This window comes from Crotalus tigris, unplaced genomic scaffold (assembly GCF_016545835.1).
Source record: "Crotalus tigris isolate CLP2741 ecotype Arizona unplaced genomic scaffold, ASM1654583v1 scf7180000018301.7375997, whole genome shotgun sequence".
Taxonomy (NCBI): domain Eukaryota; kingdom Metazoa; phylum Chordata; class Lepidosauria; order Squamata; family Viperidae; genus Crotalus; species Crotalus tigris.
The window spans coordinates 6,744,477-6,763,503 of record NW_024096931.1 but is presented as its reverse complement, the minus strand read 5'-3'; the positions used below and the strand labels follow the sequence as shown (position 1 = coordinate 6,763,503).

At 45.7% G+C, this 19,027-nt stretch overlaps 1 protein-coding gene across 2 annotated transcripts in view; it reads left to right on the top strand.

Annotated features, from left to right (window-relative positions):
- SBK1 (SH3 domain binding kinase 1) overlaps window positions 1-13,594 on the top strand; it is a 54,308-nt gene extending 40,714 nt beyond the window's left edge. For both annotated transcript variants that reach the window (XM_039349906.1, XM_039349907.1), the window contains exons 2-4: window positions 10,178-10,380; window positions 11,460-11,662; window positions 12,520-13,594. In XM_039349906.1, coding sequence (XP_039205840.1) covers window positions 10,178-10,380; window positions 11,460-11,662; window positions 12,520-13,308 — 1,195 coding nt within the window. In that variant the 3' untranslated portion in view covers window positions 13,309-13,594. The remainder of the gene's footprint in view (window positions 1-10,177; window positions 10,381-11,459; window positions 11,663-12,519) is intronic.
- Window positions 13,595-19,027: the final 5,433 nt, after the last annotated feature.

Sequence of the window (19,027 nt, the reverse complement as noted above, 5' to 3'; positions counted from 1 at the left end):
CAAATACTAGAGAGCTGGGAAGAGGTGGCTTCAAGATGAATTACAATAGAAACCATGAGGCTGGTTGGGGACAGGATCTGGCAGTCCAGGGGGGTGGGTCTTTCATCTGGGTCTTTGTGGGCAATGGAGTCCAGGTCATGAGATGCTGTTGATGAAATAAGTCATAAGAAGCTGGTTTCACCCAAGCCAAACCAACCTCAAGCTACACACCCTCTTCATGACCTGTTTTCCTTGCTACCTTCTGGGAAGAGGGGGCTTCGTGGTATCCGAAGCAGAACATCCCGATTCAGCCAGAGTTTCGTTCCATACAGCATTAACCTTGTGAACTCTCAAGCTTCCTCCTTCCATTATATATTCAAGATGGACAGTGTTTAATATTTATTTGCTACGTATAGGTAGGGGTGTGGGTCTATACATATGTTGTTCATAGTATATTTAAGTGTGTGTCGTGTATGTTTCACTTTGAGAGCGGGCAACTAAATTTCATTTTTGATGTGTGCCATTGTGCCCACAGTATAAAAATGACAATAAAGGTTATCTTATCTTATCATCTCATCTCATCATCTTATCTTATCTTGTCATCTCATCTCATCTTATTTTATCATCTTATCATCTCATCTCTTTATCTTATCTTATCATCTTATCATCTCATCTTATCTTATCTTATCTTATCTTATCTTATCTTATCTTATCTTATCTTATCTTATCTTATCTTATGATGGTGGCCCTCAGCCCAAATGTTTGCCTAGATCAACATTTGGCAATTTGGCAATTTTAAGATGCATGGAGTTGAGTTGAGGTCCATGTAACTTAAGGCTTCCAGAGTGCCACCATCATGCTGGGACCTCACAGGGTCTGCTTGAGGTTGGTTTGGCTTGGGTGAAACCAGCTTCTTATCATATGACTTATTTAATCAACAGCATCTCATGACCTGGACTCCCTTGCCCACAAAGAAACACTGGTCTAGATCAAACATGGACAGGTGAAAGCTAAATTGACTTTAGGGAAGAGTAAGAATTGTAGTAAGCAATGTGTCTGGGACTGATTTTCTCTCCTCTATATTATACCCATTTCTTTTCCTTTCTCTTCCTTTGTATTACGTCTGCTTCCTTCTCGGAAATATTACTGATTTTCTTTGAGTTATTGTACAATAAGCTTCACATTCCCAGCCTTCTGGCCATGGCGGACGATTCTGGAAACAAAAGTCCCCACATCTGGAGGGTGGTTTTTGAACCAGCTGCTCCCCAGATGTGCTGGATTTTCATCTCCTGAAGAAGAAGAAAAAAAAGGAGGGGGGGAGAATTAGCAGTTGTCTTGCAGCATTGCACTGAATGCCCAGGACCGTTTGATCCCCGGACTGCAGTCGTAACCCGAAACCAGTTTAACTTTCTATCCTGGATCCTTAAAACTGCAACTTAAATGAGTGCTAGAGAACCAAATGCTTTTTGGCTCAGAAAACTCAGAGAAATATGCACCACCTGTCTGTTCGGGCCTGCAGGAAAATGTTTGAACGTCAGCCTTCCTTTGCATAATCATTTTGAGAGCCATCCAAAAACTCTTTGCACTTGAGATCTGCACATTTCAGATCTTTGATCATTTCTATATTCCTCCTTCCCCCAAAACCTGTGGATTTCCACCTTCCTTTCTTCCTGCAGCATTTTTTTTTTTTTTGGTGATTTAATACCAGTAACCCTCCCCTCCAGTTTTATATTTATATAGAGGTGTGCAGGTGGAAAGGAAAGGGAAAAGAGGAAAGGAAAGGAAAGGAAAGGAAAAGGAAAGGATGAAGGAGAAAGAAACCAGAAAACCACATTATAAAGCAGTAGTTTGGGATAGTGGAGGAGGACCTAGGCTGGAAACTAGATGGGTTCTAGTCCTCTCTGATGTAAAAGCTGGCTGGATGACTTTGGAATAGTCCCTCTTTCTCAGCCCAAGTCACATCAAAGGGTGGTTGTTGTGAAGGAAATAGAAGTAGGAACATTGGACATGGATGCTGTCTTGAGATGACCACAAGCAGAGGGATAAGAATAAAATAAACTGGGAATAGCATCAGTTTCTAACCTCACAGCTTCTCCAAATGAGGAAGAAAAACAGGCGCCACTGCACATCTGAAGAGTTACTCCACCCTCCTTTGGAGCAAAGCAGCTGGCAACATTTAAGGTAGCTTCATCCAAGTCAGATTTCTCCTTCACCGCCAGAGAGCTGGAGGTACTCACATGATCCTAGAGCAATTGGTAATTGATCATTGTGCCGCGGTAAAACCACGCTTGACATGCTGCATCTAGTTTTGGTCACCATGACCTAAAAAAGAGGCTGAGACTCTAGAAAGAGTGCAGAGAAGAGCAATAAAGAGGATCAGGGGACTGGAGGCTAAAACATATAAGGAACGGTTGCTGGAATTGGGTATGTCTAGTTTAATGAAGAGAAGGACGAGGGGGGACATGATATAGTGGTCTTCCACTGTCTCAGGGGCTGCCACAAAGAAGAGGCAGTCAAGCTATTCTCCGAAGGCGTCCGAAGGCAGGACAAGAAGCAACGGGTGGAAACTTATCAGAGAGAGATCCAAGGCAGAACTAAGGAGAAGCTTCCTGACAGAACAACAGACAGGAAGGAAAAGCTTCAGCTTCTGAAATACAAATGAATGTAAAATCTCTCTGGTGTCCCTGGATTCTTTTCCAGTAGCACATGATTTTCTGCCCTTGTGAAAACTGTTTCCTTTGGTGGAGCTCACAACAGTTGCGGCATCAACAACAGCTAATGTAAAGTCTTCATTTTGGAGCTCTGGGAAGCTGAGCAGGTACTGCCTGGCCAAAATTATACATCTAGCTGCATTGCCAAAGGCTGTCTTTGAGTGGATTTTCCAGGGGGGACATGATAGCAGTCTTCCAACATCTCAGGGGCTGCCCCAAAGAAGAGGGAGTCAAGCTATTCTCCAAAGCGCCCGAAGGCAGGACAAGAAGCAACAGATGGAAACTAATCCAGGAGAGAAGCAAGCTAGAACTAAGGAGAAACTTCCTGACAGTTTTTGCAGCTTGGAAGCCTTAACATTTGGTGTGACGCATAAAGCTTGCCTTTTGTGGTTTAACTAACAAGCCAAGGGCTAAGTGAGCTATGGTGCTGCTTGAATACAGTCACATCTGTGATTGTCTCCTTTCAGACTGATGGAGAAACTCCTCTAGCTGACAAAATTAGGGACATTAAACCGTTCACCTCTAGAACTGAGCATGAAATGCTCACCATGTCATTTAAACTCTAGCCAAAGGAATTAAAGCAAAAACATTGAGGGGTCCTTGGTGCTCTCTGAGCTTGCTTGTTTTCTTGCAGACGTTTCATTACCCAAACTAGGTAACAGCATCAGTCCTAGTGCACACCGGGACCCCTCATTTCAGCCCTGATCTAAAATATTATCTTTTATGGGTAACAAAAATATTACTTTCCCCAGTATTGTCAATTGTTCTCTTTCCCCCATTTATTAGGGAGTGAGTTCCTGGCATGCCACTGAAAGTTATGGGGGGGGGGAGGGCTGTTGGCTAAAAAAGAAACAATGATTTCCCACCCCAGGATTGAAGCAGGATGTGGAAGAAAGAGATTTGAGCTCCTTTGTAGAGAACCTGTTTTTGAGGTGAGTTGCTGGTGGGGACTCAGAGCGGATTTTGCTTCGAGCAGATTGCTGAAGGCATGAAAGAGATTGCTGAAGGCAGAAGGAGAGGGACAGAGGTGAGGGATGGAGGTTAGCAAAGGAACAAAGGCAGCAAAGATAAAGAGGGAGGGAGGGAGGGAAAGAGACAAAGCAGAAGAGGGAGCAGCTGCTGGGGCTCCGAGGGGAGGCCAAGGCAGCTAAATTGGGTACCTGAGCAGCAGGAGACAAGAAAGACGGCTCTTGAGATAAGAGAGAAGAGATTTAATTGTGTTTTGTTCCCAGCGAGCTGCGACTGTCTAGCCACAGAGCCAAGCGTGCTGCAAAGACAGCAGAATAATACCAGGGCTGAAAGAGAATAGGCAATGGGTTTCATGGCCCCATCCGTTGGTTGCCGGGAAAGCAATAGCAATAGCCCTTAGACCAGTGGTTCTCAACCTGTGGGTCGGGACCCCATTTGGGGTCGAATGACCATTTCACGGGGGTCGCCAAACAACGCAGTCTGCCATTTTTCCCCCTTTTCCTTAGCTGTGCTACTCCCTTTTATTCTATTGGCTTTTGAAAGCCAATAGAATAGACTCTCTTGAATAGAGTCTAATTCTGTTGGCTTTGAAAAGCCAATAGGAATTGTCCAGGCTGTCTCTGCCCTGCTGAGCCCACCAAAAGTCCCATTCTGCAAACGGGGCTGCACCAGTTGAGTAGTCCTCGACTTACGACCGGTTGGGGGTCGCGGCATTAAAAAGGCTGAGAACCACTGCCTTAGACTTATATACCGCTTCACAGTGCTTTTACAGCCCTCTCTAAGCGGTTTACAGAGTCAGCATCTTGCCCCCAACGATCTGCAGGCTCGACCAGGCGGGGGATATGGTCCTATCTCTGAGCTCCCAATGAAGAAAGAAGTTGCTTTATACTGGTAGGATCGTACACTGTGTGCCCCACCAGGGTTTGCCGACTGTGGCTTGTGAAATAAACCCTCCAATTATGGCTTGTATGCAAAAAGCAGTGCACGAAGCCAAGCCTCAGCAAGCAGAGTAGTGTGAGCAATGCTGATTTATGGAGAGCGTTTGGAGCCGCGTCCTGGGGTGAGTAGGCTGATGTGTTGCCAAGCTCCCAAGCTGGCTGGAGAACATTCTTTGAGTGTCACGGCAAGCCAGCTACCTGGAATGCCTGCAGGGTTTATGGGATGCTTGCCCACTAGGTTACGAGAAGCTACACTTTCCAAGGGCAAAAGGAATCAAGCACGATGCTGAAAGACACTGAGCCTATATCGAGAATAAACCTCAATGCAAGAAAGGCACTCTGCAAATGCCCAGAGATACTTTTTTTTTTACCTTTCACAGACTAGGATGAAGCTCTAGCAGTTGAGAACTCAGGAGAGCATCTGTCATTTTAGCCCTTTCAGTCAAAATATAATCCTTCCGGCTGGGTTGGGTTGACTCAATATGGTTGAGCTGATTTTCAAATTAACCACTTTTGTGCTTTTTCATAAGATAAGGGACCCGCACTGAAGCATGTAGGCTGGGTTTGCACACACATTAAGCCCCTGAAAGTTCAAGCAAGATTCCAGTTAACAGAAGCGGGATGCAGTGGCAATGCTCCTGTTTGATGTTGCACAGACTTGGTTAAGCCTGGTATGAGATTGGCGTGCAGCCCTGTGAAAGGATAAATATTCTGATGCCATCGGAGAATGGCGGTACCAAGACGATAAATTCCCCCCCCTCCCACTTTTCAGCACAACAACCACCTCTGTGAACGAGATAGAACAGAGAGTTCAGAGTCACCAGGGAGAGTCTGTGGATCTAAGTGGATCTCCTTGCTGCTATTCCAACTCTTTACCCAATACGTGAAACCATCTCTCCAAAATAAGGAATGGAATAGAGAATGGAATGGAATGCAGAATGGAATGGAACAGAACAGGAATGGAATAGAATAGAATAGAATAGAATAGAATAGAATAGAATAGAATAGAATAGAATAGAACAGAACAGAATCTTTATACGGAATAGAACAGAATAGAATAGAACAGAACAGAAAGAATAGAATAGAATCTTCATACGGAATAGAATAGAATAGAATAGAATAGAATAGAATAGAATAGAATCTTTATACGGAATAGAATAGAATAGAATAGAATAGAATAGAATAGAATAGAATAGAGATGGAATAGAATAGAATAGAGATGGAATGGAATGGAACGAAACAGAACAGAATAGAACATTGTTTATTGGCCAAGTGTGATTGAACCCACAAGGAATTTGTCTCTGGTGCAGAAGCTCTCAGCGTATATACAAGAAACAAAAGTGATAAATCACAAATCATAAAAAGATGCAATCACAGGTCATAAGATGCAGCCAACCAAGTGACAGTCATAAGATAGGAGCAGGTAATAGGAAAGATGAGAAGGATAAGAGTAATGCAGGCCTACTACATGGTTAGATATCTGTAGGCATAAGACCATGCTTGTGGGAATTCTGTGTGTTTAGCAGAGGGATGGCACGGGGGAGGAAAAACTGTCTCTGTTTCTAGTTGCTTTGGCATGCATTGCCCTATAGCAGCATCCCAGGGGGGAGCAGTTGAAACAGATTATATCCAGGATGTCAGGGGGGTCTATAGATACTTTCTCAGGCCTCTTTCTGGCTTGTACAGGTCCTCAATGGAAAGCGGGCTGGTTGCAATTGTTTTTTTTTTTCTACCACTAGCCTTCCTGACTATAAATATGGCTGGGGAATTCTGGGAGTTGAAGTCTCCAAGTTGTCAAGTTGCCAAGGTTGGACACCCCTATCCTGGAGGTCCTTAAGCCCCTTTCCCTGCCCTTCCTCTTGATTCTGAATTGCACTGATTTTTTTCTCTCTCTCTCCTTTGCTCCCATTCTGTGCTATTTCACACCACTTAATAATAGGGCAGTTGTTCCCAAGCTCTGTAATTCCTCACCCCCCCCCTTCCTGAATCTGGCTGGATTTAGCAGATGATGTCAAGCATCCTACTCTGATCACGTGTCCTCCAGCCTTCTCAATGAGCTGCTAACGAGTTGCCAATTACACTTGGCACCAGTGGGTACCCCTCCAGGCTTCAGGGCATCAGGAGAATTAAAGCAGGCGGCTTTGCAGGGCTTGGGAGTTAAATCATCTGGATTTAAAGCTCCTGAAGCGATCAAGAGCTGCCTGGCTTTGGGTTGGGATAGGGAGAATGTCAGATTAATCCACATTTAATTGTACCGTAGGCATTCTGGTGCCCTCCAAATATCCTGGAGTCAGAATCCCATAATTCCCAGCCATTAGGGCAGGGGTTTCTATAGGGGAAGGTCTAAAAGTCAACCGGGTGGGCACAATGGGGTGACTGAAGCAGCACACATACAGGAAGTCCTGTATTCGTTTAACGACCATTCAAAATTACAGCCGCTAGGCTGTTAGTAGGACAATATTGGAAGAAGGAATCTTTGCCTACATTGCAGGAATGGTTTCTTAAAGTAGCTTATCTGGCGGAAATGGCAAAGATTTCGGCTTTCTTAAAGCAACAAACGCAAGAGAAGTTTCTTGCTGTTTGGGATAAATGGATAAAATTTATACAATTTAGATTGGGTATACAAAAATATTATATAGTTTTTTCATAAGTTTTATTTTTATATATATTATAGATAATCTTTTTATATATATAAATATAAAGTTCTTAATTTAATTTTTATTTTTACTTCTTAAGCCTATATTCTGCTCTGGGAAGCTCAGGGGGGGGGGAAGGGAGGGGGGGGTTTTTTTGGGAGGGGTGGGGGGTTTTTTTTTATATTTTTTTTTTTATTGTTTAGTTTTATTTTTTTGTATATGTTGTCTCTTGTTTTGTATTCTTTTTTCTTTTTTGTAAAATTTATAAAACTTTTAATAAAAAAAAAAAAAAAAATTACAACGCTACTGGGAAAAAAATTGACTGACAACTAAACGGTCCTGGCCCTTAACAACTGTCAGTCTCCCGAGGTCATGTGCTCTGCATTTGCAACCTCATGATCATGGCCGGTCTCAGAAGATTGAAAATGTGTGTGTGTGGGGGGAAGATAACGGGCAGAATTATCTTCAGATGATAAATCAAGCAGAATACTGAATATAAATTAAGGAGGGAGGGATGGGTGGGAATTTGAATAAGGATGGAGAGGGCTGCATTTTTTAAAAAAAATGGACTTGAACGTGGAAGAAATTGCAACAGACCAATTTTGGCATGCAGGGAGTAATTGCAAGAGTTTTAATCTCTTAACTAATGGAATAAGAGCAATTCTGGAAAACCCTGATTTTAGAATACTGTATACCAGTGGTTCTCAACCTGTGGGTTGGACGACCATTTCACGGGGGTCACCAAACAACGCAGTCCGCCATTTCCCCCCCCCCCCTTTTCCTTAGCTGTGCTACTCCCTTTTATTCTATTGGCTTTTGAAAGCCCATAGAATAGACTCTCTTGAATAGAGTCTAATTCTATTGGCTTTCAAAAGCCAATAGGAATTGTCCAGGCTGTCTCTGCCCTGCTGAGCCCGCCAAAAGTCCCATTCTGTAAACGGTGCTGCACCAGTTGAGTAGTCCTCGACTTATGACTGGTTGAGTAGTCCTCGACTTACGACCGGTTGGGGGTCGCGGCATTAAAAAGGTTGAGAACCACTGCTGTATACTGTTCCAATTAAGGCTGTGCAATCTCTAGTGGAAATATATTTGTGCATTCTGAACAGAGGCTAGCTTCAAGACTCTTCAAGCAACAAAGAGTCTACCAAAGAAAACAAAAGTCCCCCCCCCCTTAAATACCAACCAGGCCAGATAAGCTTATCTTGGGAGAATTTTTATGTTTTAAAACTGGCTGCATTAGAAAAAAAACACACAGTTGATAGATCCTTCAGCAATTTCTCTTAAGCATTATCTAAATGAAAGGAAGATACGCAGCAAGTCTGTTTATCTTACAAGGACACTGCAAAGATAACTGGTTAAGGGTTCACGTTTACTTGTCCTTTTTGTGGATTTCAAAAAAATCTCTTTAAAAAAACCTGCTAGACTGGAATAGAGGCCTATTAAATGCACCCTGTAACGTAGGATATTTTGCTCCGTCACAGAAAAGATACGATCGGGGAAACAGGGAAAAGGACGATAGAAGAATGAAAGGGGAATCCGGAAAAAAAATGAAGATCTGATCAGTTTACGGCATTTCTCTCTTCTAATCTCTGTTTTCTAAATGGCAGCTGCCAGAAGGGTCTATCTCGGTGTTGTTTCTCAGTCTCGGCAGCTTGAAAAGATCTGGACCTCGACTCCCAGAATTCCCCAGCCTGCTTGCATGATGGAATGTTTGGCTCTTTTTTTTTTTAACCTGAGCAGGTGCACATAAAAAAGGGGTGAACCAATCTGCACTTGGGCCCCACCTTGACTTTTTTTGATATGCCCCCCCCCTCTGAAGTTGAATATAAGCTGGGAATTGGACAAGTTGGCCATTTGGGGGATATTTGAGGGGGAGAAATGGGTGCCTTAAGTGTCTTCCGGAGGCGCGATGGCTCAGCGGTTAAAGACACTGAGCTTGTGCGCTGGAAAGCTAACAGGCCTGGTACGAGACCCGAGTGATATGTGATCGGCTGAGTTCCCGTTGTTGCCTCAGCTCCTGCCCACTTAGCAGCTCAACAGCATGCAAACGCGAGTAGCTAAATAGGTGCCACTTTGGTGGGAAGGTAACAGCGTTCCATGCGCCTTGGCATATAGTCCTGCTGGCCACATGACCATGGAAATTGTCTTCGGACAAGGCTGGCGTCCTCAGCTAAGAAGCGGAGATAAGCATCGTCTCCTAGAGTCAGACATGACGGGACAGGGGAAATCTTTTCCTTTAAGCATCTTCCAGATCTAAGACACCAATTTTGTCCTTAAAGTCCACCTCCCACCATGAAAGTACAACAATACATTATCCAAGTCATCAAAACTCAGGATAATTCTGTTCGGGACTTCGGGAGGGAGGGAGAGAGAGGGGGAGAGGGAGAGAGAGAGAGAGAGAGAGGGAGGGAGGGAGAGAGGGAGGGAGAGAAGGAGGGAGAGAGGGAAGGGGAGAGGGAGAGGGAGAGGGAAGGAGGGGGAGAGAAGGAGGGAGGAAGAGAGAGGGAGGGAGAGGAGAGAAGGAGGGAGGAAGAGAGAGGGAGGGAGGAAGAGAGGAAAGAGGGGGAGAGAGGGAGATAGAGAGAAGGAAGGAGGAAGAGGGAGGGAGGGAGGCAGGAAGAGAGAGGGAGGGAGGCAGGGAGGGAGAGAGAAAAGGAGAGGGACTGTGAGAGCAAGAGATCCATTTATGCTAAAATTGTTAATTTTAATCTCTCTTTTCTCTGGCCACACCTCTGAAGCTTGAACAAGTATCTTAGCATTTTTAAAAAACGGCTTATGGTCACCTGAGCCAACATTCTTTCTCTGTACGAACCTTTCCTAATGACCAGGATGCCGTCAATTGACTTTGGGATCCTGGAACGCCAGTTCCCTTGCGCTGCTTGATGACCGCGATAGGCCGATTTCGATGATGGGTGACCGAGATCTTTCTCTTGCTCTCTTTCAGCATGACCATGAGTGCCGCCTCCATCGAGCAAGAGCCGTCGCGCAAGCTGGCCTGTTGCGGGGTCCCCTTGATCACGGAGGACATGCAGTCGCTGGCCATCCGCACCCTTTCTGGCACGGACATCAACAAGCACTACGACCTCATCCGTGAGCTGGGGAAAGGGACCTACGGGAAGGTAGACCTGGTCTCCCATAAGAGCACAGGTGAGTTCCAGGGAGGAGTGAAATACGATGTCCCTCTCCCCTCCCCAGGCGTGATCCATGCTTTGAATGGATTAAAAATGGTCAAAAAAAGAAAGAAAATTAACCCACTTGCTCCACTGCTAACTTGGTGTTTCTCAACCTTGGCAGCTTTAAGACGCGTGGACTTCAACTCCCAGGCTGGCTGGGGAATTCTGGGAGTTGAGATCCATGCGTCTTAAAGCTGTCAAGGTTGAGAAAAAAGCTGTCCAAGCCACAGGGCGAATTCTGGTGAAAAACAGACTAAGGTGAAGAAAATTAAGTGATGCACAGTTCAGGAAAATTCACGGAGAGCAGAGAAGGAGATACAGGCAGTCCTTGGCTGAAAACCACAGGCCAAAATGTCTGTGGCTAAGCAAGGAGGAGGCTAAACAGTCAGGTCCACTTTTACAGCCTTTTTTCCCATGGTTGTTAGGCGAATCAATGTTGTTAAGTGAATCATATGGTCGTTAAGCGAATCTGGCCTCCCCCCATTGAGTTTGCTTGTCAAAAGCCCGCTGGGAAGCTCACAAGTGGTGATCCTATGACCTTGGACACTGCAACTGTCATAGATACATGCACACGACCATGGGGATGCTACGATGGTTATAAGTGCGAGGACCAGTTGCAAGTCATGTTTTTCAGTGTTGTGGTAACTCTGAATGGTCATTAAACGAATGGGGTTGCAAGGCGAGGACTACCACATCTATACCTTCTCCTGGTGACCACACAAGGCATCAAGCACGAGCCACATTTCACAAACTGTAATGTCTCAATTTGTGCAATATGCTAAGCCAAACCTAACCCACAAACTGTGACTTAGCCAACATAGAGTTGTAGCCCAGGAAGACTTAAAAACTGGGACCGGTTATTTCGCTACTGATTAAATACGTTGGTTGAGGAACGGCCAACTGTACAAAAACTTCGGTCCTGTTAAAAGATCATGTTTTGAGTTCAAGCTTACCTGGGCAGTGGTTTCCAAAACCATTTTATTTCCTTGAAGCCCCCATCCTCCAGAGAGTTGCTCAAAGTCCTCTTTCTTGCCCCATCTTCTCCCTCCACAGGCACCAAGATGGCTCTGAAATTCGTCAACAAGAACAAGACCAAACTGAAGAATTTCTTGAGGGAGTTCAGCATCACCAATACTTTATCTTCAAGCCCTTTCATCATCAAAGTGTTTGATGTAGTCTTTGAGACGGAGGATTGCTATGTTTTTGCCCAGGAATACGCCCCTGGAGGAGACCTTTTTGATATCATTCCTCCACAGGTAAGTGGACCATGTTTGCTCCTTCTTGACCTGAACGGAAGGGAGGCAAGATGTCTTCTAATAGAATACCAAGATGGGCAACTGGGTGTATCTCTGTTTCCTGAAGCTATTTCATGGAAGCTTACTCCAATTATGATACTAACAATATGGTCTGGAAACTAAATGTGATCTTCTCATCTGGCCCACGGCTTCATCTTGTACCCTGCACAGATGTTACTTCTGTGGGAAGATTTCAAGAGTTGGGAAGGCTGGACAATGGAAGATTAACTTATCCCTCACACAGCAATTGCCATATGTGGCCTTCATTACTTGAATTTAAAGTAGTGCAGGTTGCTTCTCTCCTTGATTAGAGAACTTGAGAGGAGAGAACCTTATTGTCACTTTAAATGTACACAAATCGGCATACATTAATGCAGGCCGATTGGTGTACATTTGAAATGACAATAAAGTTATTCTCTCTCTCTCTCTAAGTTCTCTAATCAAAGAGAGAAGCAACCTAGAACTAAGGAGAAATTAGTTTCCATCCGTTGCTTCTTATCCTGCACTGCTTTGGAAAATAGTTTGACTCCCCTCTTCTTTGTGGCAGCCCCTTAAATATTGGAACACTGCTATCATGTCACCCTTAGTCCTTCTTTTCATTAAACTATATCAGGGGTCCTCAAACTTGGCCACTTTAAGACTTGTGGACTTCAACTCCCAGAATTCCGCTGGCTGGGGAATTCTGGGAGTTGAAGTCCACAAGTCTTAAAGTGGCCAGGTTTGAGGACCCCTGAACTATACCATTACAATATAGCTTGAGATGCTCCTGGGCATGCCCAGCTGTAAACTCAGCTCTTGACATCTCTGTCTGCCTGCAGGTGGGGCTGCCAGAGGACATGGTGAAGCGCTGTGTGCAACAGCTGGGTCTAGCACTGGACTACATGCACAGCAAAAACTTGGTTCACCGGGACATCAAGCCGGAAAATGTCCTCCTGTTTGACCGCGACTGCCGGCGCGTCAAGCTGGCCGACTTTGGCATGACGCGCAAGGTGGGCTGTCGGGTGAAGCGCATCAGCGGCACCATCCCGTACACAGCGCCTGAGGTGTGCCAGGCAGGCCGGGCGGAGGGCTTCACCGTGGACGCGAGTATCGATGTGTGGGCTTTCGGGGTACTCATCTTTTGCGTGCTGACCGGCAACTTCCCCTGGGAAGCAGCCACGGCCTCAGACTCTTTCTTTGAGGAGTTTGTGAGGTGGCAAAAGGGGCGCCTGGTGGGGGTGCCCTCTCAGTGGCGCCGCTTCACAGACAACGCCCTGCGGATGTTCCAGCGCTTGCTGGCCCTCGACCCAGAGAAACGCTGCCCGGTGAAGGAGCTCTTTCTCTTCATTAAGTACGATCTGATGTCCGAGATGCGCCGGCGGCCATCTTATCGTTCCCGCAAGCACACCGGGGACAAGCTCTCAGCTGGCCCACACCGCCATGAGACGCCCAGTGGCTGCACCCCAACCCCACTTAAGAGGACCATCCTAACGGAGGGTAGCATCTCTCGGCTGGCGGCTTCGGAGTCTGGTCTGCCTTCCCCTGGTGGAGGAAGCAGGACTGACGGCCGGGCAGACAAGGCCAAAGGCCAGATGGTTTTGGCGACCGCCATTGAGATCTGTGTCTGAGGAGAATGCGGCAAGGTGCCAAGCCAGCATTCGGATATCAGCACCGTATCTTCTTCTGCCCTGGGACAGGTGGTGTGTGGAAGGAATCTTTTTTTAAAAAAAAACACACACCCACAAAAGATCCCCCGACTGACTGGAATTTGTGTCTCTCCAAACCACAAGCAAACAATACAGGAGAAAACCAAGGGGGGAGGGGAGAAAAAGATGACTTATCCAATTTTTTGAACAATGCAAACGGTTTGTGGCAGGGCAGCTAAGGCCACGGTAGAAATAGGCATGGTGTGTAAACCAGGAGGGAGGGAGGGGGAGGCAAAAAAAAGGACTGGGGGTGGTGGGTCGTCATGGGAGGGGGAACTGGAATTATTGGTGAGCTCGTGACACCCATTTCATCCAGACAGAAGTTGCTGTTGGGTAACTGGAGATGGGTGGGGACAGTTTGGGGAGGGGAGGGGAGGTCTTGTAGAGACAGAAAGAAGGGATTAAAGGGGTAGAAATAGGTCAGAACAGCCTTGGTGATTGGGAAAATAGGGCTCTCCCCCCCCGCCAAAGAGTCGATGCAGAGTCAAGAGCATTGCCTTGCTGACCTCTCAATCTATGGACCTCTAATGCCCATCCTCCCTGCTCTGCTGCCTGGCTGGGGAACATGGGAGTTCCCATCCTATGTACTTGAAGGATGTCTTGGGCGGGGGCTCAACCTTCAAGTCGGTTGGAACCCTCTGAGAGGAAAAGAAGCTGGATTTCATAGAGTCTTGCTCCCTCAGAAGTTCTGGGGGAGGTTCCGAAGACTTCTGTGACCCACAGCGTGTGAAATGGGGCTAGGCTGAGGCTCCCCATGACTCACCTAGGCGGAGCTTGGCACACCGTTGCCCCTTGAATAGCTCCTTCTTCCAAATTCAAAGGGACCTCTTGGAGATCCTCTGAGGAGGGGGAGAGTGTCCACCGATTAAGGCAGGCCATATCCGCCTATCATCCTTGCCTTTTCCCAACATGGAAGAGAACCCAGTTTCTGATGGGCACGGGCTCCAGAGCAGTCTTTCTCCACCTTAGCAACTTTAAGACGGGTGGCTTTCAACTCCTAGAAGTCTCCTGGCTGGGCAATTCCGGGAGTTGAAGTCCACCCGTCTTAAACGTTGCCAAGGTGGAGGAACACTGCTCCAGGGGAACCTTAAGTGCTGAGCTGGGAAGATCTGAGCTTTCACAACGTGGCCAGGAAAGCATTTGGTGCCACTGATGTAGCAAATGTTTTCTGTGTCTCTTGTGTGTGTGGGTGTGCGTGGGTGTGAATGTGTACCTGTGCATCGGTGTGTCTCTACATTTGTCAGGTCAACAGTAGCTGTGTGTTGTGCGGCCATTCACCGCTCAGGAAAAGAGACTTTCCCCTTTGTTCCTAGGGCCAATGGGAAGACCAGGTGGGCACTTAGGTCTACTGGCACAGAAGCCAAAAGGGGAGGGCCTTTGGATGGGATTGGTGCTGCCTCTGGGATCCCTCAAGATATGGGAGATGCTGATTCTTATTGTTCCATGCCTCTGGCTAGGCTGTCCAGGTTGGTCCAACTATCTGAGTGGTCCAGTACATCTACCTTCTGCTGTGTGAATAGTATGCTAGCAAGAAGAGAGGAGAGGAAGTTTCCTCATCATGGGGTCCTTGGTGCTTTTTGAACTTGGTTGTTCTCTTGCAGACAACTCTCGTGACCCAACTTGATAACATCATCAGTGCTAGAAGAGAGTGGGTTCGCTCTCTACTTCGGACTTAGTGGCTTGCCCTATCAGTGTTGGTGAGAGTGTTCTTGGCAGTTCCTTGATTAAGATATTGTTTACTGTTTGATTGTCTATCTGCATTGGTAGTTCCATGTTTGGGGTGTTGCTTACCACTTGGTTGTTGGGAGGAACTAGGAACTACCAACTCAGACAAACGATCCAATAGTAAACAACAGCCTAATCATGCCGCCTCCAAGAACACACTCACCAACACCGACAGGGCAAATCCCTTGTTGTTGCTGTTAATTGCGAAGTCGTGTCCGACCCATCGCGACCCCATGGACAACATTCCTCCAGGTCTTCCTGTCCTCTACCATCTTCTGGAGTCAACCACTTGTACATAAACAGAAAACAAACCCCATTCCCTTCTAGCACTGATGACGTTACCCAGTTGGGTAATAAAACATTAGTAGGGAAACAACCAAGCTCAGGCCCCCAGTTCACCCCAAACTACAAATATTCTTCTTCTATTCTAGTTTTCCAAGGGTCCACAGGGCAGGAGCAGGGAAATCAGGGCCCAGCAGATATTCCTGAGCCACCCCCAACAGTCCAGGCATTGCGGTCAGTGCTGATGGATGTTGGGCAGTCACAGGACATCCCAGAAGAGCCCTTCTTGGATTTGGTGGCACCATCTTCTCCCCCAGAAGGTAGTCTGGGCTAATGTCCAGAATTCTCAGTCCCATTGGTTGGAGAATTCTGAGGATTGAAATCTTAGAGCAGTGGTTCTCAACCTTTTTAATGCTGCGACCCCCAACCGGTCGTAAGTCGAGGACTACTCAACCGGCTATAAGTCGAGGACTACTCAACTGGTGCAGCACCGTTTGCAGAATGGGACTTTTGGCGGGCTCAGCAGGGCAGAGACAGCCTGGACAATTCCTATTGGCTTTTGAAAGCCAATAGAATTACACTCTATTCAAGAGAGTCTCTTCTGTTGGCTTTCAAAAGCCAACAGAAGAAAAGGGAGTAGCACAGCTAAAGAAAAGGGGGGAAAATGGCGGACTGCGTTGTTTGGCGACCTCCGTGAAATGGTCGTTTGACCCCAAATGGGGTCCCGACCCACAGGTTGAGAACCACTGACTTAAAAACTCCTGATTGGGGAAAAAATTAATTGAAGGAGGTTTTTGTTTATGATTGTAATGTTGGGCTCAAATATCTTCTTCAAGTTCCAGCCTGCCACATTTCGAGCTATTCTACGTGGGTTGAGGTGAGGGAACTTGTCCTCTGCAGGTGTTTCAAATGCAAATGCTGTATTCTTTATATGCAAGTATCAGCCCTGGTGTAGAGAGTGAACTACAATGTAGAATCCCTTTTCTCCAGAAAGATTCTTATGTGTTCAGAACCAAGGCGATCTGGACTCTGAATGGTGCTGAAATCCTTCATGAGCAAGGAAGGGGTCCAGTTCAGTTGGAAACGTCTAATTCGGTCTAAATCTGGTCTGTTTTATTGTCAGTGTTAGGAAGACAGAGTTCTGATCCATTCTAGGTTTTTTTAAAAAAAAAAATCCACCAAAGAATTCCACTTGGGTTAGAATTCCACTTGGGTTCACACATTAACTTAAGAAGCACTTGTATCTATCTTCCCTTAATGGACAGAGTAGCTGTTAATGTAAACTCGTCTTTCTTAAAAGGTGAATTTTGCTGATAGTCTTTTGGGGGGCGCATGCATTTCCTTTTCCTCAATCCCAAAGCAAGCTGTGTGAAATGTTCTAAACCCCCCCCCCGCCCCTTTTACAGTGGGTCTTTCAGAAACATCCAAAAGTGGATGTTAGATTTGGAGTGGATTTTTAACAACAAAGCAGTTGCGTTTCTTGGCGGTGCTTTGTATGTGTTGGCATGGAATTTGGAAGATCTTGCAAATTTGCTCCTATGGAAATCTGTAATGCAGCGTTTCTCAACCTGGGCAACTTTAAGATAAGGTGAATTTCAACTCCCAGAATTCCCCAGCCAGCTGTGCTGGCTGGGGAATTCTGGGAGTAGAAATTCACTTTATCTTAAAGTTGCCCAGGTTGAGACATGCTGCTGTAATGGGTTTGTTTAATATCTCTAAAGTCAAAAGAAATCCCATATTCCTCCCTAACTGCTCTTCTTTGGAGTAGTTTCCAACCAAGATTTGCTAACACCTCTGTAACCCAACAAGAATTATCTGCAGAGTCCGAATTGCTACCCCATTTTATCTTAAATTTCAAGTGAGAATGTGATAAGCTGCCAAGATGTCAAATGAGGTAACACACCATTACGTAAGTCTCCCTTGGGGCGAGATCCCTGTAATCTTGCAATCCTGGCCATTTTATATTATTTCAGCCATTTAATTTTAATTCCTTTAGATGCTAGGCCAGCTGTCCCAGTTCTTCTGCTCTGCATATATTTCAAGCACCTGAAGTTTAAAGAAAGACAGAAGTGTTTCTGGATTTCTACCTTGCTAAACATTCTGGGAGAAGAATTGCTATAAACTGTGAGTTGAAAAGAAGTGGGGAGGACCAAAGCAGCTAAGGCCCTATTGATTGGATACTTCAATCAATTTAAAACTGCTCAGAGTTTGCTGGGAATTTCTTTCTTGCTGGGAATTTGTTGCTTGGAATTGAGAAGAAGAAGAAGAAGAAGAAGAAGAAGAAGAAGAAGAAGAAGAAGAAGAAGAAGAAGAAGAAGAAGAAGAAGAAGAAGAAGAAGAAGGAGAAGAAGGAAGAAAGAAAGAAAGAAAGAAAGAAAGAAAGAAAAAGAAAGAAAGAAAGAAAGAAAGAAAGAAAGAAAGAAAGAAAGAAAGAAAGAAGGGAGTCTCATGAAAATACCCACTGCCTAACAGAGACTGTCAAATGACATCAAGGGCTCATTTCAAACCACCCCTCAGTCTAGGCTGATGTTTTAGGGAACCTGTTTTTTTAGGGGGGGGGGAGAGTAGATGGAGGAATGGGGTTCAAGAGAACCTGCAATCATTAAAGGATAACAGAACCGCAGCCTTCCCAAAGGACCCACCGCTAAGGTTGTACAGTAAATAATCTGCAGATGTTGCCTCTAGCAGAAGATTCCTTGGCAACTCTGTGACCATGACAATGCTAGGATCCAGTAACCAAGTGATGGGAAAAAATATCAGCCAAGATCTTTCTTTAAAAAAAAAAAAAAAGTTCAAAGGGACAAGTGTGATTATGATGTGAGGACTCAGCTTGGTAACCCAATTTAGCAATTCAACTATTTCCTCCACTTGCTCCCAAGATGTTCTGGACCAATTCCTATTAAAACAGGGATATCCAAACTTGGCAAATTTTAAGACTTGTGGACTTCAGCTGCCAGAATTCCCCAGCCAACCAGCCAGCCTACAACTAAGGAGAAATTTCCTGACAGTGAGAACAATTAATCAGTGGAAGGGCTTGCATTCAGAAGTTACGGGTGCTCCTACTCTGGAAGTTTTTAAGAAGAGATTGGACAGCCATTTGTCTGAAATGGTATAGGTTTTCCCTGCTAGATGACCTCCAAGGTCCCTTCCAACTCTGTTATTCAGATGCCAAGGTTGAACACTCCTGCGTTAAAGTCTGCAGTGAGTGGGAGCTGAACAACTCATCTGCAGAGCATCAGTGGTGGGATTCAGTGATGAGATTCAGCTGGTTCGCACCACTTCAGCAAAACCGGTAGCTAATTTTTGGTTGCCCAGGCCCAGAATGGACTTCCGGAAGCGGCACCCACACAGAGAACCGGTTGTTCACCTATTTAAATCCCACCACTCTTTCTTTCCTTCCTTCCTTCCTTCCTTCCTTCCTTCCTTCCTTCCTTCCTTCCTTCCTTCCTTCCTTCCTTCCTTCCTTCCTTCCTTCCTTCCTTCCTTTGTTGGGATTCAGCCGGTTCGCACCACTTCGGCAGAACCGGTAGCTAATTTTTGTTGCCCAGGCCCAGAATGGACTTCCAGAAGCGGCACCCACACAGAGAACTGGTTGTTCACGTATTTGAATCCCACCACTGGTTAAGTTGGCCTT